Source organism: Rissa tridactyla, chromosome 4 (genome assembly GCF_028500815.1).
Source record: "Rissa tridactyla isolate bRisTri1 chromosome 4, bRisTri1.patW.cur.20221130, whole genome shotgun sequence".
Lineage (NCBI taxonomy): Eukaryota > Metazoa > Chordata > Aves > Charadriiformes > Laridae > Rissa > Rissa tridactyla.
The window spans coordinates 59743950-59765305 of record NC_071469.1 but is presented as its reverse complement, the minus strand read 5'-3'; the positions used below and the strand labels follow the sequence as shown (position 1 = coordinate 59765305).

Here is a 21356-nt window from a genome sequence, read left to right as displayed (position 1 = left end):
GAGAAGGAAGACAAGTCACCATGGTTATATTTGGTATACATTCAGAACTGTATTCCTGTTAGATGAAACAAACTTGGAACAGTTCTACAGGACTACAGGTAAAAGAGAGATTTCATTTTGAACAAATGGTCTGAGGAAATACAATTTTAGATAAGTCATTAGAAAGAGCAGCTATGCCCTGAGGAAGAAAAGCTGAAAAATACTTTCTTTTACTATTCCAATCCTTTACTGCCCCTTCCTGCAACTTAGCTTTGTAGATCTACTGTCAAGGATAGCAAGAATAAGACAATAAAAATGCACTCTGTCATCAGGTTTTTATAGTTTTATTTTAGAATAAAGAACTTTCCTGGTTAGAGTAAACTTTCTGCTTATATTTTAAACACTAGACATTTAAAAAGTCATTTGAATTTGACACAATAAAGGTACTTTCACTATTCCAGACATAGCTAATCCAAGTAAAGTGGAGATGCAGATATCCTGGGCTGTCAGCAGATTTTAGATGCCATCAGCATCTCAGCAATTCAGATGCTGTCAGCATCTGAAACAGTTTTAAGTCTGTCAATCACAAGAGTCAGTGCAACTCCCACCCAGCTGAAAGAGCCATTCTGGAGGACTTCTCCTCTCTCTTGTTTTGTTTTGTCAATGTTGAGAGAAAAAAGGCAGAGATCTGCTGGCAAGTATTAACCAGCACCACTCTGATGAAGAAATAAGCTGGTGACTTCTAGTAACTCTAGTCTGTCCTACTTTTATAATGTAGAGCAGCTACATTATACTGACATGCATATTAACTGGCTAAGAATACCCTCAGCTCAGCTGACTGCAAAGCAGGATTTCAGTATAAAGAGCCAAGTTACTTCAGGAGATTTGCCTCAATATGGCAGGAAGCATCTCTTTGAAAGAGATGAAAACTGACTTTCCCTCTAATTCACTATGCCTGGTTACTGTAGCCTACAGATAGATTTGTATATGATTAATCAAGTACTTATACAGCTCTTGACAAAATTTCTCAAAGTACCTACTCATAGTCAGCTTTAATCAGAATTATTTTACTGCTACTATCCCTTTTTTCAGTATTCTTTTGTGGAGATAAAGCTGGGATTTGGAGCTCTCCTGCTTTTTCACAAGAAATGAATCTTTTGATTTGTCTGACACAGCAGGAAAATAACATTAAACCGTGCCTAAGCAGAGCGTTCATCATGGATAGCTGTGAAGCCTTAATCTGTGATTATCTGAAAGTACTCCATAATCTTCGTATCTTGTTTTTTGCTTAACAGTATCTCTCTAATAAAATGAAAGTACTGTCTGAAATATAAAAAAGAATTAAATCTATCAACCATGTACTAAAGAGTCTACACAGAACATATGGACAGACTTAAACTAATTTCTTGCCTTTTTCTTAAAAGTATAGATTGCTGAAGTAAAGACTGTATCCTATGTTTGAAATATTAGAAAAAAATAGACTTCATGGACATCTATTTTAAATGCTAATAGTCTCCCTGCCTGAAAAATGTGGAACCTGAACTTGCAGATTTTTTAAATTCCTATAACTTCTAAACCTTTGTTGAAACATGCTTCGTAATGAAATTTGAAACTTCTAGCCATGTAGCAGATTCATAGTGTAGTCCAGTGTGCATTGAATTCTGAATAGCGGACTTTAAATACTTCTTCACAGGTACTGCAGCAGAGCAGAATTACAAAGGTGACAAGAAAAAGTGTAATAATAAAATTCTTCACAGTGTTCCTTGACCATCATAAGGAAAGAAGAAATAACAAGTTCAGTAAGCAATTTTCCAGAATATGAGCTGTTTTACCTTGACACTTCTTTTAAGGAGGGACCTGACTGTCAGGGTGTAAAAGAGCAGGTTGCTCCATGAGGGAGGGTGACCAGGAGCCACGGGTAAAAACAAGGCAGGCAGGGGCAGTGAGCGTACTGACAAGGGTCATAATCCCACCATACCTGAAAAAGGAGAATTGGTCCAGTGACGTTTCACCCAATAGCTCACTGATCGGCACACAAATCTGTAATAATGAGGTAGGTCCAAGGACAAGCCAAGAAGTCAGGTCACCAAGGCAAGGCTGGGATCAGCAAAGTAGAAGGCTGAAGCCAGGTGCAGCTACAGCATAGCTCAGGCAGGGATCAAAGTAAAGGGCCGAGGTTTAAATACAGCTCCTAAACTAAGAAGGGAAACTCTCAGCTAAGGCTTCTTACAGCTCTTTCTCACACTGCTCCTTTCATACTGGTCAGATCCAAGGTAACTTGGCTGTGTGACATCAGAGCTAGTTTTGAGCCGTAATTCAGACTTAATAATTAACTAAAAGTCCTCACTGCAAATTCTTTCTAGAACCATAGAGGTTTAGCAGATTGTTTTCTGCACTAATTTAAGCAGAAGTTCTGCAAGATTCTTCAGTTCTTCCCATTTCTCTGCCCTCTTAAGGGTGGTATCGTTGAGGTTATTGCATGCTCAGTATCCTCAACAAAAAAAATGTAATTGATTTTTTTTGATCTAGTTTACCCTGATTCCAGCCATTGTTGCTTAGTAAACCTACTTTCTGAACTCTTTAAACAACTAAAATTCCATTTGCAATGACATGTGAAAGTGGAAGCGATCTCCACATCAGATTGCTCTCACTCTTCCCCTGAATCCTCTCATTTCTAAGGTAAACCTTTCTTTGAAGGTTTTTTCTTTGTCTCTAGGAACTGGGCTTATTAAGAAGTAGATGCTTTGGAAGTGTTCCTGAAGTATGAAGGCCTTCCCAACAATTTTTTTTTCTTGCTTTTGCTGAAGGCACTAGAACAATTTGATCCCAAAGATGTCTTCTTTATATAAAATAATATCTTCTTTATATAAAATCTTCTTTATCAAAAAATATGTGATCTTTTCAGTACAGGTGACTGCGTGAACTACTTCCCTCAGCATCTGCTTAGCTGCTCAAAATCCAGGACTACAGTTTACCTTCTGTGTGCCTATTTAAAATTAATCCAAAATTTATTTCCTAGTATCAACTTTTCTGTCATGTCCTAATTATTTACCTCAACTCTAAAATGGCATCTGCGTTCAGTAATTTGAAAAATAAATACTATCGCATCAAGCATAAGTCAGTGAAGTACAGAATGCATGCTTTGTGATATGATTTCCAATAGTATGTAGCTTCCTAGTTTTCATTAATTTAGATTTAATTTAAGATTTTAAAGTCTCAGTTCTACCGGTTTGAAGGTGGCTTTAAGGATAGTTTTGTCACCAAATCTACCATGCACACAAAATAAGGTGTGTAAGTGCTCATACCATACCTGCTAGTAAATATGCAACAGCATTTAGCCATTACATGTACTAAACCCACAACTTTTACTGTTATACTGAATGCAATTCTTAGAATTTGTATATATACAGGGAAGAAGTATCAGGCTTATTTCCACACTTGTTGATGCTGAGGCTCTATTAAGTTATTTTTCTAGTGACGTAACTTTACCATCCCTATAATTTCTTAATGTCTTCATGGGAAGTCCAAGATTTTGTTTGTCTGGGGGCTTTTTAGTCGAACCTCCTGTTCTCTGGAAGAGCTTTTTCTCCAAGTTTCTCCTCCTTCTGAATTAGGATCTATTGAAACTTATGCCTATGAATGGAAAAAAGCTCTCAGCTATAGATAATAAAAATTGCAGCTGACACCATACCTATAGTTCTTCCTCCAAAGCTAACATTTTAATGTAACTATTCCTAATTTAAGGGGGTTTTGATGGGCATGACATTCTGCTGTCATTCTCGAAACCAAGTAACTGTATGTGGTGTTTTATTGGCCCCATGCTAGACAAAGACAGCACACATTGCAGCAAACAGGTACTGCAGCCATCTTCCAATGCTCCTAAAGCAAAGAGCAGAACCAGGTACTGGAAGAAACACTTGTAAGTCTCTGGAAGACAATGTGTCCTGTGTCGCTAAGTTCGTATAGGTATAGTTCTTGCTTTGTACATGTAAGTTCAGCTAAGAAGTGCATATTTATGCATTTATTTTGTGAAAGTGTAAATCGTGATATAAGGTATAAAACTATAAAGACAGTATCCCTTGTTCCAGTCACAAGGGAATATTAAGATGAGGACCAATTTAAAACATCAAATTGTAGTGGTTATAAACTTAACCTGATCTATTAATTTTGTAACAGACAGCATATAAAGTAATTTATGATAAGATTAGACAATTATTCTAGGGCCTTGTTAACATTCCATGAATGCAGGCCTTTCCATGCTCATTCTCTCAGCCTTTCTATGCAGCTGAGCTTTTATAATAAATTATACTTGACATTTCTTAGTAGCGGAATTGTTGACTTTTGCTATAACAAATATATTCTTGGTGAACAGTTTAGGTCCCTTCAGAATTCCTTCTGAGAGCAATGAGTCTGACAGTTACCGCACTCCCTAACACTTACTTCAAGAACCATAAACTCTTAGAAAAAAAGATGTGTACGTATTGCCCTTGGTCCATACAATTATTGCTGCCACCTACAGTTCAAAATTACAACTACATTTTATGAGATCGATTTTGTTCCCTGCCTCTTAAGTACCTTTTCACTGCAAAAATACTCCTTCTGACTATCGATCCTATTTCTGGTATGAATCACTGTTTTTGTGACCTAAAGATCTTATGATCGCTTTGTCTTCCAGTAAGACATGAGAAAGTAGGAAACAAGACAGCCTAAGGAACAGTTTTCAGGAAGCATGAAGCTTTTCTCAGCCAGAGATCCCTAGACAGCTTTACATTTCATTATGATAACACAAATTTTACATGCATAATTCCATGTGTTAAAGCAAACTAGACACATATTACCACATCTTTCTACTTATGGCAGTCTTCTGAAATCTACTGTTTGGGTGATTTCAGTTGCTGCTGTTTTGTTTTCCTTAAGTAAACCCTGAAGCACTGAGATAACAACATGACAAATCTGTGTTAGAACTCAACTCAAACAGAATTAATTTAAAAGCAATTTTATAAAAGCATTAAGGCTACAACACCAAGCACTCGAAAGTTAGTTAAATGCCATAATTAGAATTCTCTATGCAAATGTCATTTAATTTCTTTGTGGCTTATAAAAATAAAAAAAATAGTCTTATTCAGCAACACTGAAGAAGCCTTTGATCGAATCAAGAATAAAACCTAGTTTTCCTGGGTGTTATTTCAATGCTTTGAACATTAAATAATTTTCTTCCAGCCATCTTTTACTTTGTTCTTTTTTAATTTTGTAACTTTCATATAGAAAGGAGTTCTATGAAATTGTGTAATTAAAGACCCTATTACGATGCAAATGTATATGGGGAACAAGTATGGGAATCATCCTTAGGAAACCAGCAAATGCAAGACTGAGGCCTATGCAGTTAGTGCAGCAATGTCTCCCACTTCCTAGCGCGTGTTGTTGGGATGGAACAACAGAAGTGGAGAAGACATGGACCTCTTGGACTGGGTCCAGAGGAGGGCCGCAAAGATGATGAGAGGGCTGGAGCACCTCTCCTGTGAGGACAGGCTGAGAGAGTTGGGGTTGTTCAGCCTGGAGAAGAGAAGGCTCTGGGAAGGCGGCCTTTCAGTGCTTAAAGGGGACCTACAGGAAAGATGGGGACAAACTTTTTAACAGGGCCTGTTGCAATAGGACAAGGGGTAGTGGCTTTAAACTAAAAGAGAGAAGATTTAGACTAGATATAAGGAAGGAATTTTTTACTCTGAGGGTGGTAAGACACTGGCCCAGGTTGCCCAGAGAGGGGGTCGATTCCCCAACCCTGGAAACATTCCAGGTCAGGTTGGACGGGGCTCTGAGCAACCTGATCTAGTTGAAGATGTCCCTGCTCATTGCAGCAGACGTTGGACTAGATGGCCTTTAAAGGTCCCTTCCAACCCAAACTATTATATGATTCTATGAACAATTTCTGGTTAAAGAAGACCTGGTTCTTCAACATTTGATTCAAATATGAATTTTCTGAAAGCAAAAGTTGCTCAGATTCTGACAAGAAAATGTCAAATCAGCTACTGGCCTGAGCTTTGAATTTGGAATTAGACTTGAATATTGTGGTGGTTGGGGTTTTTTACCTTTGCATTTACAGTAATGTTTGAAGTAGTAAATCTTACTGAATGAATGGCAGTTGCCCCATGTTATTTATTTTAATATTGTACAATTGGAAAAAATTAAATCCCATGTAACAATCCCTGAGACACTGGCTACAACAGTTGTTAAAAAAAATGGAAGAATGTTTTTAGTCTAGTTTTCTAAGGAAATGAAGCACATGCAATAGCGTGGTGGTTGTCCATCAGTCCCTCCCTAATAATTTTGACCTATTTAACCAATTCAAACCAAGTTAACGAAGGACTGGAGATCACAGAGATATATTAAGGTCTACAAAAACCAATAGGTGGGCACCAGAGACGTGTTCTCTCATTGCCTCTTTTGAAGGAAGGGACAGGGAGAATTCAGGTTTACCCTCCCTGTTTGGCTGGCCTAAAAGCTAGGAGGCGATGGCCAGCTCTTCACTGAGCCCACCTGTGTGGACCAGGAAGGATAAATGGGTTTAGGACGATGAGGAGAGGGGTCGGGGGTGTCTAGGCGATACGGGAGGGAACAAGTGTGTGTGAATGCAGGACTTGAAAATATTAGGCTTCAGCATTTCCCCCATTAATTGAACTATTTGTTAAAATACGAAATCTCTTGGTTGAAAAATGGAACTATTTTGCTCAGGTTTTCCCTCAGAATTAATTCTGTCAGAAGCCAAGTCTGAAACCAGTCTTTTTAGCCTAAAACTGAAGCAATACAAAACTGGGATCAGTTAAAACAGAGTAACCATAGGAAAAAAAGTGCCTACTTTCACTAGCCCTCACTGCATAACAGAACAAAAAGAATATAGATTATTCACAAGTCATGAAGAAAATATTTGTTTCACACAGGCACACAGAAACTTGGGTTAAGCAGAGCTGGGAAAACTTAGATGGTTTGGTATGAGATTACCTTCTCCTAGTGCACTTGTCAAACAATTTTGACAAAAGAAATCAGTCTGCTTTTGAAGACTGCTTTTGGAAGCTGAATAACTCGATCACGAAAGAGAAGCTGAATGATATGACTGCTATATTAGGCAGTATAAAAGCACATGATCCTGCAGACATGCAAAACCATCCATAGGTCTTCACATGCTTAAAATTACATATATCCCTAAGTCTGAATGACTGAATCCACATTAATCAAGAGATTAGAAAGGAAAAGATTTTCTTTAAAAAACATCTTAAATACTTTGATAAAATCAGCACTTTTAAAATTCTGGACATCTCTAAAGGAGAGCACACAAATAATTTTAGTAGGATATTACTGGGGAAAAAAAATACTTGTACAGATTTACATAAATTGTAATAGCTTAGCAGTTCTCTAAAATACAGAAGTTGTTTTGACCCAAATAAATGTTAGAAAACATTTCAGTTCATGGAATATGAATGTAAGAGGGTTTCAGCCAGAAGGCATGTCCTACAGAATTTATACTACACCAGGACTATTTTTAATCTAAGAAAAACATGAAAGTTACATCTTATGCTTGGTTATAACTGTCAAACTTTATTAGGATAGTGGTAAAAAGCCATTAAACTGCTTTACGGAAGCAGACAACCAAAGCAGCTGTCGGGCCATTGAAATCGTAGTCACCGTGCAAAGAAAAGAACACAGTGCTTATTATTTTCTAGAAGGGCATGTGTTTGAGAGAAAGGAAAAGAAATGCATTGAGAAGCACCACAAAATCAGACCTGAAGAAGGTACAGAAAACCACCGGCCAGAGCAAGCACCAAAAAGGTGACCCGGACAACCGCCGAACTTTCTAGACCGAGTGTTGGCTGAAATCCAGCTTTTTCAGTGACTTAGAACTGAGCAAATAACTTCTCTCTTACAGTTTGGTTTCTCCCATGTGCTGAGCAGCAGCTCATCAAATCGTTCTCTTATGTTATTGTTGACACCACAATTAATTTTTCCTTCTAATTAAAATAACCAGCAGGACCCTGTATTTTGGCCAACTGCTTGGCTCAGAGCTGTAATACCACTATTTAGAAGGGCACAGTCCTGTAAGTCATTGCACCAGTGCAGATACTGTTCCAGATACTGCAGAAACTGCAATGAAACAAGCTGTAATTTTAATTCCTTGATGAGTCCTACATGATGTCTTACACGCATACTTAATGTATTTTCTTGTCGGATACTGAGAAGTACTGAAAACTCACTGAAAGGCATAAAGCTGCAACTAAATCAAGTCTGTAGGCCCCAATTCAATCAGATTTGCTTGTCTAGGTCAAACTGCAGGATAACAGATGCTATGAATGTAAAATTCAGTATAAGGATCTTTGGTTAAATGCGTTAATGGACCTAAGTATTGTAACACCTAGTTCATGGGGCATGCCACCCAGTGTAATTTAGGATGCTTAAGTGGGAGAAGGGCAGATTAGGCATATAAAAATTTGAATCCCAAAAGTCAGTCAGATGTTGACCTAGGTAGCTGTCTGGGGTACATCTAAGAGCCAACAGAAAATACCAAGGAGTTGCACCTGGGATGAATCTTTGCTACAGAAAACAGCATCCTTTTTATTCATCAAATAAATAGTTATTCTTTTAGAGCAGGGAGATTGTCTAGATTCTTGCTTACATCAGTGTACAGTTCTAACATGTAGCTTCATTTGGTATTTTTATCCCCAAAAGTGGATCAGTTCCAAGAAGTTTTAGAAGCCTGTTCTGGAACACATGTGATGCAGATCATTCTCCTGAGACATGGAAGGCCTGCATTTAACTCCCTCCTTGCAATCAGGTCGTTCAGGATGTAAAAATAACTCCCCCGCCAAATGCCATAATCACAGAGCTACTGGGTATAATGAGATGTGTACTTATCAAAGCCTTTATGCAAGATGTATAAATATATATATAAAGATGTCTGTAGCTGTGCCCTTTGAACATCAGCTGACATTTCGCACAGATCAGACGGCAAAGGACATGCCCAGGCTGAGAATCCCAGTGGGTTTCAGGCTTTGGGCTGTTAACAAACCGAAGTGCACTGGCATCCATCTCATGCCTACTATTAGCACTTAAATCCTTAAGTAACTGCATAGCTATGTAGGCCTTCTGAGCTTCTTGGACTTGATCCCTCGACTCTTTTTATCCTGCACAAATACATAGACTGAGGCATGGCCTTGTTCCATTTGCAGGCCGATACCCGCCGCGTGAGAAGCGATGCCGTTTTCCCCGATCAGGCCAGACACTTCACCACAGCATCCCTAAGCCCTGATTCACCCGGCTCCACCCGGCAGAGCAGACGGATCCGGCCGGGCCAGCAGAGCAGGGCAGGGCCGCAGTCCCCGCCGCTCCCTCGGCCTCCCCATCCCTCCCCGCAACCCCTCAGGGCAGGCGGGCGGGGGAGGAAGCCGGGCCACAGACACCTGCACAAACCGGCCGGGGAGGGGAAGCCGCCCGGCGCGACTAAGCCACCCTGGGGGCCGGGCTGCAGACACCAAGCGGAGATGGGGGATGAGCGGAGACGGGGGCGCCTGCAGCCCCGCTTCTGGGCCCTTCTCCCGGCGGGGCACAGAAGGGGGGTCCAGACCCTTCTAGGCCCTTCTCCACGGCGGGGGGGGGGGGGGGGGGGGGGGGCGGCCCCGCCCGGCCCCGCCCGCTTCTAGGACGTTCTGAGAGGCGTAGGGGCGGCGAATGACGTCACCCGCCGCTTGCGCAACCCCCCCCACCCCCCTTTTCGGGCGGCCTCCGCGCATGCGCCCGTCTGCCCGCCTCTCCGGCCGCGCGCGCTCGCGCCATCGCCGGCTCATGCGCAGAAGCCCCACCCCCCTTCTGATGGGCGCCCGTCGCGGACGGCGGCTATTGGCTGAGATATGCGCGGGCCCCGCCCCTCGAGGTGCGTGGCCGGGAGTCTCCGCCCCCCTTCCCCCCTCCCACCGCCCGCCCGCCCGCGCCGCGCCGCCCCCTCCCCGCGCCTGTCAGTGAAGGTTCCCGATGGTTCTGGAAGGAGGCGGCGCCGGGGCTATATAAGCCAAGCGGGCGGGGGGGAGCGCGCACTAGTGTGGGCACAGCGAGTGCGGGTCGAGTGTGTTGGCAGCTTCAGTGAGGCGAGCGGCAGCCCTTACCCCCTGCAAAGGTGAGCGGTGGGGACGGCGGCAGCCGCCGGTGCGCAAGGGACGGATCCCTCGGGGGAGCGCTTTCCTCTCACAGCCCGGCGGTGGGCGCGTGTCTGGGCACCTCAGCCCCGGGCAGGAGTGCGGGGTGGGGGTGACCCAGGGAAACGCGTGGTGCGAGGGTGCCGTCATTGCTGTGCCGTTAGTCCCCAGTAAGGGTGAGGCGGGAGGGGCTTCTAGGTGTGGAGGGCTGTGTGCCGCTGGGAGAGAGCGAGAGGCGGCGATGTGGCTGGAGCCCTCGTGTTTAATTTTTTAATTTATTTTTTTTTTAACTCAAGATGGTGGAGAAGGGGGAAAAAATGCGGCGTGCAGGTCGGCGTGGTGGTGGTGGGGTTCTTCCGTTATACAGCTGGGGGAGGGAGGTGGCGGGTGGAGGAGGCTGCTGCTTTTTGAAGGGTGTAGGTGCAGGACCAGGGTGCGGGGGGATGGGTGGGGGGTGACCCGGCCCAGTTGGCTCCCGGGGGGGGAAAGGGGGAGGAGAGGGAGCTCTGTGCTCAATGAATGGGCGCTCCGCCATGAGACCGCAAGATGGAGGGCCGGGCGGGCGGTGCTGAGGGGGGAAGGAAGGAGCGGGGGCCGGGGGCTGTGGGGTAGCGCAGCCTGCTGGCGGGGGGGTGGTGGGGGGAGGGAGGAAAGGTGGGGGGGCGGTCGGGGAAGGCTCTGGCAGTTTCTAGAATGTTTCACGGTTCCGTCCGGAGCCTGCAGGGGGCGCTGCGCGGCGGCCGCTCCCGCCCGGCGGCTGGCCCGCCTCCCGACCCGGCTTTTCTCTGGGGCCCGGTGGGGCTCGTCTTACCGTTTCTTAACGTATTTGCGTTGTGGTTGAGGATTCTGTAGCGATTAAAGTAGGGTCGTGGTGGGGGAGGTTTTGCTTTCCGAGTTGGATCAGTCGTTCCTGAGCCCAGACACGCGCAGAGGGTATCCTAGGCTGCAGGTAGCCAGTCAGGCCGGGATAATGTATCTCTGTCGGGCAGAGGAACGAATTTGGCTGGACCATGTTGCTACGGGAGTTAGAGCCGGGGATGGCGTCTGTGTTTGAAGATAATAGTTGTGTGGGCAAAATACGAGGTGGATGTGAGAAAAGTAAAGTACTACAAAAACTTAAAATCGACTAGAGTAATGCCGCTAACCTCTCACGTGGAAGACTCAGTTGCAGTTTCCTTTCTTGCAGCGTGTACTTGGTCTGTGTACATTAATTTGCCGATTCAGGGAGGAGAGAGGGAAAGTTTTGCGTTGTCCTAAACGATGCAAACCAAAGTGGATGTAAAGCAAGTCTCTAGTTAACTTCCAATCTAGTCTCTGCATTCATCAAAATTCCTGAGTTGCTATTGGTAGGAAATCATATTTGGGGTTTGGATTTTTTTGTGTTCCTCTGGTGTTGCATTTGAAACCACATAGTTAAGTACCTTTGTCAGAATGTCATTGTCACTGCCTGTAAAAGGGTATGTGCAGCAAACCGTTGGGTTGGGATTTCAACTCCCTGTCCTTGCAGATGCCGGAATGCGTGGAAACTCCAGAGCAACCAATGGAGGAGGAGGTGGAGACCTTTGCTTTCCAGGCTGAGATTGCTCAGTTGATGTCTCTGATCATCAACACCTTCTACTCCAATAAGGAAATCTTTCTGAGGGAGCTGATTTCCAATTCATCAGATGTAAGTATCTTAACTCCTAGCCTAGTTCTTGCCAATAGTGGAATTTTTTCAGTAGTGGAATTTTTAGGAATAGTCAAGGAATGTTAAAGCCTGCCTCTTTTACAGGCTCTGGACAAGATAAGATACGAGAGCTTGACTGACCCAAGCAAGCTGGATTCTGGGAAAGACCTGAAAATTAACCTGATTCCAAACAAGCATGATCGTACTCTGACCATTGTGGATACAGGCATAGGGATGACCAAAGCTGACCTGGTTAACAACCTCGGTACTATTGCCAAGTCTGGTACCAAGGCTTTCATGGAAGCACTGCAGGCAGGGGCTGATATATCCATGATTGGTCAGTTTGGTGTTGGCTTCTACTCTGCCTACCTGGTTGCAGAAAAAGTGACAGTGATCACCAAGCACAATGATGATGAGCAGTATGCTTGGGAGTCATCAGCTGGAGGATCTTTCACTGTGAGACTTGATAATGGTGAGTATTAAGTGTTTATGCTCAAGTATGCTTTCTGAAGATTTCTAGCATTCAAATACCAAGTGCATGCATTGAAAGAGACAAAAACAGATGAAGCAGGTAGCATTAGTCGTGTGTCAGATTGAGCACAGGCCCAGCTGTTCACTTAGTGTTCCAGTTTGAGTAACTAGTGGTAGATCATAAGGGAATGCTTGAAGCAAGTAGTGCATTACAATGAAGATTATGCTTTGAAAGCTTATACATGGAAATGCTGCTGTAGACTGGAGTGACAAGTCTATGCACAGAAACTTGAAAGATGACACGTGAACAGACTACTTAGTGAAAATCTGCATAAGCTTATTTGAAAATACAGTAAGCTTGAGGAAGTGTCTGTAAGGCTGTTGCTGTACACAGAAGCTTGTGTTTTCCTGGTGGTGAAGAAAAGCTGGTAGAGGAGTGCCCTTTTAAAGAAGGCATGTTTTAGAATTAGTCTAGTGTCTGATACCACACAAGTAAAACTCAACTCCATTCTAGGTGAGCCTTTGGGCCGTGGAACAAAAGTCATTCTGCATCTTAAGGAAGATCAAACTGAATACCTGGAAGAACGACGAATCAAGGAAATTGTGAAGAAGCATTCTCAGTTCATCGGCTATCCTATTACACTCTTTGTACGTATCTTGCTTAAAATACGTAATGTTAGTATTGCCACCTTACAACAAGTGAATTTTTGAAGTTCCAGAGCACTGTCCTTGTGTATTTTTTCTTATGTAGTTCTTAGTATTTTACAGGGACTGTCTCTTTTGAAATGCAGCTCTGTTAACTACAACTTTATTCTACAAAATCAGGTTAAAAACATGTTTTACCAGGCCAGGAGTATCACAGTCTGCAAACCATTGAGTAAATAATAGGAAAAACTATATGTTGATGTACTGTTAGTTGAAATTTTATGTAATGAAAGTAAATAGCATAAATTACTGCCTAAGGACATGGAAACAAAATACCACTTGTGTTTCAGCACCCAGAATGTAACTCTTAGTCCTGGAAGAAAACTTGGCACCATGCTCATGTAGTTCCCAGCTTCATGAGACTAAAAGGGATACCTTAAGGCTGTTGATGATAAAACTTGCAGGTTTCTCAATTCAACTAATGATCTCTTTTTGTAGGTGGAGAAGGAACGTGATAAGGAGGTGAGTGATGATGAGGCTGAGGAAAAGGAAGAGGAAAAAGAAGAGAAGGAGGAAAAGGCAGCAGATAAGCCAGAGATTGAGGATGTTGGTTCTGATGAAGAAGAAGAAAAGAAGGATGGAGATAAGAAGAAGAAAAAGAAGATTAAGGAGAAATACATTGACCAGGAAGAGCTCAACAAGACGAAGCCCATTTGGACCAGGAATCCAGATGACATTACCAATGAAGAATATGGGGAGTTCTACAAGAGTCTTACTAATGACTGGGAAGACCACTTGGCTGTCAAAGTAAGTTCTTCAGGCGCAATTGGTTTTAAAACCAAAGCTAGAAGCTTAAATGTGCCATGGAACTCTGATCCCCATGGCCTCAGGTCCTGCTGTGATAAGTTGCTTAGTATTGCGAGTGATCCTGTTGTTTGACACTTGCAGTATGAGATGGTGATGCTTTGTGCTACAGTTCATCTGCATGCTGTTAAGGCTGTATTTGTAACCTTAATCAAACCTATACCTCAGTTTATTATAAGTAAAAGTAAGTGGAGATGCTTTCCTAGTTTGTAACTTAGTTGGCAAATCTAACAAAAATTTAAAGCAGATTTCACATAAATGTAAATTTAATTCTTTGGGTTTATAGCTTAGTTTTGAAAAGGCCTTACAGCTAAAGGGGTTGGGTAAGTGAGATGTAATTGTCCTTCTTGTGTGTCTGTAGTGGGAAGTGCTGTAAGAATACACATGCTTCCTGAAGCCCAGTATATAAGATGGGGAACTAAATACATGTTCTGAATTGGTGTACCTTTCTGCTAGCGACTCAGTGGAACTTGCTTGTTCCTGGTGAATGTCTTGGCTACTCCGTTGAATTATTTCCTGGAATCTTGGATGGTTATTGCCTGCATTTGAGGAGGTGTTAAAGGGTTACTAAAGTGAGAGCTGTACAAACTGATCCAAATGATTGTCTTTTTTATAGCACTTCTCTGTGGAAGGGCAGCTCGAATTCAGGGCTCTCCTGTTTGTCCCACGGCGTGCGCCCTTTGATCTGTTTGAAAACAGGAAGAAGAAGAACAATATTAAGCTGTATGTACGCAGAGTTTTCATCATGGACAACTGTGAGGAACTGATCCCTGAATATCTGAGTGAGTATACTTTTGAGGAGAGCATTTCCCAGAACGCTGGAGAAACTGTTTGCCAACTTCGTAGTTACCCTTCATATTTAAAGGAACCTAGAATGGGGGGAAGGCTGAGTCCTAGACAGAGTTGATTGAGAAGTATCTGAGCTGAGCAGTTGGAAGAACGTACTGGTTAGTTTGTGTTGTCTGGAATTCTGTAGAAAGGAATACATAACTTTAAAAGGGCAAAGTCACTTAGCTGGCGGGTGGTAATTGATTTCTTTGAGACCTGGAAAGGTAATTCTCGCTGTTGTCTTCCAGATTTCATGAGAGGTGTGGTGGACTCTGAGGATTTACCTCTGAATATTTCTCGTGAAATGCTGCAGCAAAGCAAGATTCTGAAGGTGATCCGGAAGAACTTGGTGAAGAAGTGCTTGGAACTCTTCACTGAGTTGGCTGAAGACAAGGAGAACTACAAAAAGTTCTATGAGCAGTTTTCCAAGAACATCAAGGTTTGTGGTCTTTCAGTTTAACAGTACTGAAAGTAGAAGCTGCAAGTTTTTGTTATGCCTGAAATACTAAACTACCATAATTTAGTATTTAGCTAAAGGTACCACTTAATAATTTTATTTCCTTTTCTACTTCTGTAGCTTGGTATACATGAAGATTCCCAGAACCGCAAGAAGCTCTCAGAATTGCTGCGGTATTACACATCTGCATCTGGTGATGAAATGGTTTCTCTGAAGGACTACTGCACTCGGATGAAGGAAAACCAGAAACATGTCTACTACATCACTGGTGAGTTGGTAACAGACACGGTCTGTAAATGCAGGTACATATGTAGGGTTACGTTTTTTGGAGTTACAAAAACTGGAAAAAAACAACGGCAGTTCTTTGGGTGAATTCAGAAAGAAACTGGGATTTTAAGTGAAAAAAATCTTGAAAGTGACAATGTAACTACTTAACAGAAAAACAGTTACATTTTCAGTTTCTAGAACATTAGTGTGAGGTGTCAGTTGATGGAGAAACATTTGCATGTCTCCTGAGAAGATTTTGCTGTGTAACTCCTACCAAATCTCTTTTAATTCTGAAATACCTGGATGCTGCAGGGTTAAAGCCACTATGGTAAAATTGTAGCTACAGTCCCTTAATTATGGCTGCTGTGTCCATGAGGACAGCAGAACTAGTTACACATAATTGCCTTCTCTACACTGTAAACTCTGCCCGTGCAAACTTGTTGGGCCTGCTGCTTACGATGTTCCCTGTTGATAAAACTCCGACTGCTTCAGTGTTAACTGCCATCCTCAGGGACTGTAACACTTGATCTATAATGAAAACTACTCTTTAATTACTACCTCGTTCTTAAAATGTTTAGTGTTGCTGCTGCTACCTTAAAGGTTTGGGATGATCCAGTTCAAGGTGGTAAAGTACCCCTTGCACAGCTAGCTTACCCGTTGTTTTTCCCCTGTAAGCCCAGAAAGTATGCTTTAGAGTTTTTGAGGTGCCTTTTAGATAGCTTTGTGTTCCAGCTTCAGCTAGTAAATTTGGTCATGAGAATCTGAAATTTGAAAATTTGACTTAATTGGGTCAAACCAGGTCAACTATTTAAGTATCAGATATTAAGGGTTTTTTCCAAAAGATAAATGCTATTGCAGGAATTCTCAGTTTTCCTCTTCGGCAGGAGCAGGTAACTTTTCTTAACTGGCATTCCAGGATGAATGGTATGAACTCTGGTGTCAGTTGAAAAGGCTTGAGTCTCTTCAGACCAGCCTAATGTTTGTGGTAGCTTGTCCTACTGTTTTGTGCCTTTTCTTTTTTCCCCCTGGTACGGGACATCAAACATCACGGGAAATGTTGCATAGGATCTTCAGAAAATAAATACGCTGCCAGGTTACAGTGCTGAGGCTCGAACCACAACTGTGGCATTTTTGATTCTTGCAGGTGAAACAAAAGATCAGGTGGCCAACTCCGCTTTTGTGGAGCGTCTCCGCAAACATGGCCTGGAAGTGATCTACATGATTGAGCCTATCGACGAATACTGTGTGCAGCAGCTGAAGGAATTTGAAGGCAAGACCCTGGTTTCTGTAACAAAAGAGGGGTTGGAGCTTCCAGAAGATGAGGAAGAGAAAAAGAAACAGGAGGAGAAGAAAGCCAAGTTTGAAAACCTTTGCAAAATAATGAAAGATATCCTTGAAAAGAAAGTAGAAAAGGTAATTAGTAGTACTCAGTTTGTCTGTAGGTCACAAGTTCAATGACCTGAAATGAAGTTGCTGCAGAGAAGGCTCAGATAACAATGACTGTTACAAATGCCTTTTCTTGAAAGAGATGGCAATCTCTATGCAGGATACAGCTTCATAGATACAAGTTGTCCTTGTTTTGATCCTTAGTGAAGCTGTGTGGTTCTGTTTGAGTTCTTCATCTCTATTTCGGGAGTCTTGGGTGTTCATTGACATGCAGCAGTACTTCAAAGTTGAACCTTGGTGTAGGGTTGAACTCTCTTAAAAGTCTTCTCCAACTCAAGCAATTCTATGATTCCATGAAATCAGTGAGCATAGTAAATCAAGTGTACATGTTGAAATGGTAATTACAAACTTCTGCTTTATATTCACTTTTCTAGGTTGTTGTGTCCAATCGTTTAGTTACTTCTCCATGCTGTATTGTAACAAGTACCTATGGCTGGACTGCCAATATGGAGAGGATCATGAAAGCGCAGGCATTAAGAGACAACTCCACGATGGGATACATGGCAGCAAAGAAGCATCTGGAGATTAATCCCGATCATTCCATCATTGAAACACTGAGGCAGAAGGCAGAGGCTGATAAGAATGACAAGTCTGTGAAGGATCTTGTCATCTTGCTGTACGAGACATCGCTCCTGTCTTCTGGCTTCAGTTTAGAAGATCCTCAGACACATGCCAACCGCATTTATAGAATGATCAAACTTGGTCTGGGTGAGTTAGAAAACTGTCCTGTCTCTAGTGAGCTGGGTGTGGTTACAAGCCCTTAACAGGGTACAGAGTGTTTAGAGACCATGTTACAGTTCATTTGTATGTGTTGAAAGGGGGGAGCCCTCAGATGAGTTAAGTGCTAAGGGGAATAAAGGTTTGAGTTCTGATAGCAGCATTGATGGTGCATGTGTTTCTTGAACAGGCATCGACGAAGATGATACTGCAGCAGAAGAAGCTAGTCCAGCAGTTACTGAGGAGATGCCACCTCTCGAAGGAGATGATGACACATCACGCATGGAGGAGGTGGATTAAAACAGTTTACAGGAACTCATGAATGTTTCCTTGGCTAATATGAATAAGTTATATTTTGTATATTATGAATGTTACCTGCCAAAAAAATAAATCTTTGACACTTTGTCTGCATTCCCTCTTTATATTTATTTTCAAAGATGTTATACCTTTATTTTTGTTACATTGCTTTTTCAGCTGATGTGAGATACAAATGCCATTGAGGGAATATTTTCTTTAACACTGTACAGCCCTAAACAGGCAAGCAAGGAGTAGTTATTTTTGTCTGTATTAGCTGGTTGCAGGTGGCAGGGTTTTTGACTTATTCTTAATTGCCAGAAATGTGGGAAAGGACTAACAAAGATGGTATGACATCAGGATGTTCAAGTTTGTTTAGCGTTCTACAGCTCTTCAACTCTAAATATGTCTAACATATAGTACCTAGTAACTAGGTATCTATGAGAGCTGAAATACTTGGGGAAGCTTTAACCCTTTTGCTCCTAACAAGGTCTTGATGTTTAAAGTTGTTTTTTATACTGTTCAAGGATTCTGGATTGCACTCTACCATAGAATAGAATCCACTGTAAATCTCTATTGTGACTTATGCAACTCTGCATGTACAGTTCAAACCTAGAACTGTAAGAATAAAAGTGTTAAGACTTGAGCTGTGTCACTGATGTGTCTGTTAACAAGTTGTGCCGTGTTGTGTGTTCCTTGGCCTTCCTCTTCGAAGGAAAGTCTTAAAAGGAAACAGGAGCTCTTGGTGGTCACCTCCAGCAACCTTCTGCCCACCAAGCACCACAAGTGCAGGTCAGATGCCCTGCTTTGTGCCCAGCTTGAGTTTCATGAACTCATTAGGGGTGTGGGGGAGGAAGGGCTAGGGGAGTCCTGAGCATCTTGCCCTTTCTTTGACAAGCTTTATTTTGTTTAGTATTTCCATCTGTTCTCTGTTTGGTAATCATTATTTGAACTTTGTTTCCTGATGCAACAATTTCTCCATGACAAAGTTGTGTTTTGGATTTTTTTTGTAGTAAGGTGAAAGGACAATTTTGGTTGTAGCAGTATTCCTGCAAGCCAATTCATAGTGGTAGTTTTGTACAATTTTTAGGTTCCTGATGGTACTGTGTGCGTTTGTCAAACCGGGGCTCTCCTGGGGGCAGGGGAGTCAAATTGGTGCTTCACGCATGGATAGAGTTGGGGGGTACACTGAGGCAGTTCTGGTTCTGTGGACTTTTGGCAGTCACTTCAACCTGACATTTCTGCATGTCCGTTTACTAGACTGACAGACTCGCACTTGTGCAGAGCGTTCTGAGTTCTTCCAAAGTGAAATCAAATTAAGGGATTGGATAGGAAAAGAAAACCACTGCTTACATAGTTGCCAAAGGCCTAACACGAAGGTGTCTGTTCTTCCTCCACCCCAAATGTGTTCTTTAGATGGTGCTTGTATTGGGTCATGTTACTCTGCTTCAACAGGGAGATGCTCACAGTGGTAACAGAGAGGATGTGGATGCCACTTCCTTCTATGGTTCAGAATGGAAGTTGATGAAAAGAAACATGCCTTTCATAAATACTTTATCCTCCCCCAGGGCATTACGCCTGTTGCAAAGCTTGCTCCAGCTTTTGGTGACCAGAGAAACAAATCTCATGGTATTTCCAAAATAGCAAGTTGTGGGGCATTTGTCTTCCACAGCTGTCATTCTGTGTCATGACATGACCAAAATCACTCCAAACGATGGGGGGGAGGTTCTTGAAAAGACTGCAGAAGAGTTTGGGGCTTATGTCCTGCTTTGAGTTAAAACGGAACAAATTTACTCTTCAGTAATTTTACTTTTTAGCTAAGCACCTTGTAAGTAACTCGACTCTCTGAAACTCCTAGCAGTGTGTTGTGCAGAAGCTGTTTGCTCTTGGAGCGATGAGGCCTATGTTTATGCCAAGGAATGGTATGTAGAGGCTGTTGTTCATACTTCTGCTGTGACAACCAAGGTCAGATAACTGTTAGTTGCCCTGTTGGAGGGTTGGAAGCAGAAAAGGGGAGAGCATCTGTTGTCCATTTCAGTGGCCAGTGTGGCCCAAACCATGGCAGATTATCACATTAGTGAAAGTGAGAAGCAAGGTTGAAAGTGTGAACGATGTCAAAACATGAAAACAATTTTCTTGGGTGCTGAGGCAAGAGATTTGGTTCCCCCCCAGACCCCAGCCTGGGGGTTAGGTGAGATCTCCAGTGTCTGTTCCTAGTCCGTGGGTATTCGTTCTGTTTTAAGTGGTGTGACTTAGGAGAAGTTTTCCATTACCACCTTGTGCCTTAGTAACAAATATACTGTTGCTATAGTAGTCAGTATGACATCAAAACAGATGCAGTCTTCCGGCTTCTGAGAGGAATTGCGCAGTTAAAAACGTGTGCACCTCGGTGCTGACGTGTAGTTTGGTGCATGGGGGACAGGAACGGTGATCAGAAGGTAAACGCTTCCGCCTTGGTGATGCTCAAGTGTTGAAAGCTACCAGCATGACAGGTTCCAGTCTCCTTTAGGTAGTTTCTCTAAGGCCTCATTGGCAAAAATTTGTGTTCAGTAGCATTGTAAGGACTCAGGAGCAGATCGACTTTACGATGTGCGCGTCCTGTGACTAAACCCTATTTTACAAGATCTTTTATAACGCGTAAAAAATTCCAAAAGTATCTTCCAATTAGTACATTGAGATGTAAAAATCCACAGTGACAAAAGATGCTAAAGAGGCTTTTCCAGTTAGTCAGTGAAGTGACTTTGACTCACATCTTTCACCCCCTTGAAAGGACAAAGGCACAAGCTGGAACACAGGAAGTTCCACCTCAACATGAGGAGGGTGGCAGAGCCCTGGCACAGGCTGCCCAGAGAGGTGGTGGAGTCTCCGTCTCTGGAGATATTCCAAACCTGCCTGGACACATTCCTGTGCAGAGATGGTGGAGTCTCCATCTCTGGAGATATTCCAGACTGCCTGGACACATTCCTGTGTGACCTGCTTTTGGTGACCCTGCTCTGGCAGGGGGTTGGGCTAGATGATCTCCAGAGGTCCCTTCTAACCCCTGCTGTTTGTGATTCTGTGAAAACTAATGTATCTATTACAGAAAAATTCAGGTGAAACTTGCAGGTTATCTCCAGTATTTCCTGCCGTGAGAATGTGTTGGTGTTTGGAGTCATTCCCTGCATTACACGGAGTAGTCGGACCGTAGAGCTTGCACAAAGGACGCAACGACAGCAGGTCTTCCTTCAGCATAGAGTGCGGAGCTCCCCTTGTTTGCCAGCTTTTTACTGAAATATATTTTAGGAAGTAAGGACACCGTTATCAAAAGTTCTCTTGCCCAGCCGCCTGTTGTGGCAGTTCACAGTCTTTGTTTCTCACGTTTTGTAGTGTTTTACCAGTAGATAAAGGTTTTGCAGAGCACCAGGGTGGAGTTTGGGAGAGGGTGGGGGCCCTAATAATAACTTCACTCACTTTTTTTCAGGGCTCCTTGACCCTGCGGTGAGGCTCAAGTTGCAGCACTGCCTGGGGCTTACAAGTTCATTTCTTCTAAGCAGAAATACACAACTAA

General features: G+C 42.8%; 1 protein-coding gene across 1 annotated transcript; it reads left to right on the top strand.

Moving 5' to 3' along the window:
• Positions 1 to 9977: 9977 nt before the first annotated feature.
• Positions 9978 to 18455, top strand: HSP90AA1 (heat shock protein 90 alpha family class A member 1). The gene is made up of 11 exons (XM_054199927.1): positions 9978 to 10135; positions 11662 to 11820; positions 11926 to 12292; positions 12806 to 12939; positions 13435 to 13743; positions 14417 to 14582; positions 14877 to 15067; positions 15206 to 15353; positions 16497 to 16765; positions 17173 to 17506; positions 17706 to 18455. Exons 2-11 carry the CDS (start codon positions 11662 to 11664, stop codon positions 17813 to 17815), a joined length of 2187 nt encoding a protein of 728 aa, XP_054055902.1. The 5' UTR covers positions 9978 to 10135; the 3' UTR covers positions 17816 to 18455.
• Positions 18456 to 21356: the final 2901 nt, after the last annotated feature.

Coding starts and splice junctions, on each gene's coding strand:
- HSP90AA1 (XM_054199927.1), top strand. CDS start 11,662: ATGCCGGAATGCGTGGAAACTCCAGAGCAACCAATGGAGGAGGAGGTG. Junction 14,583..14,876: donor ACTGATCCCTGAATATCTGA/GTGAGTATACTT, acceptor GTTGTCTTCCAG/ATTTCATGAGAGGTGTGGTG. Junction 16,766..17,172: donor TTGAAAAGAAAGTAGAAAAG/GTAATTAGTAGT, acceptor TCACTTTTCTAG/GTTGTTGTGTCCAATCGTTT.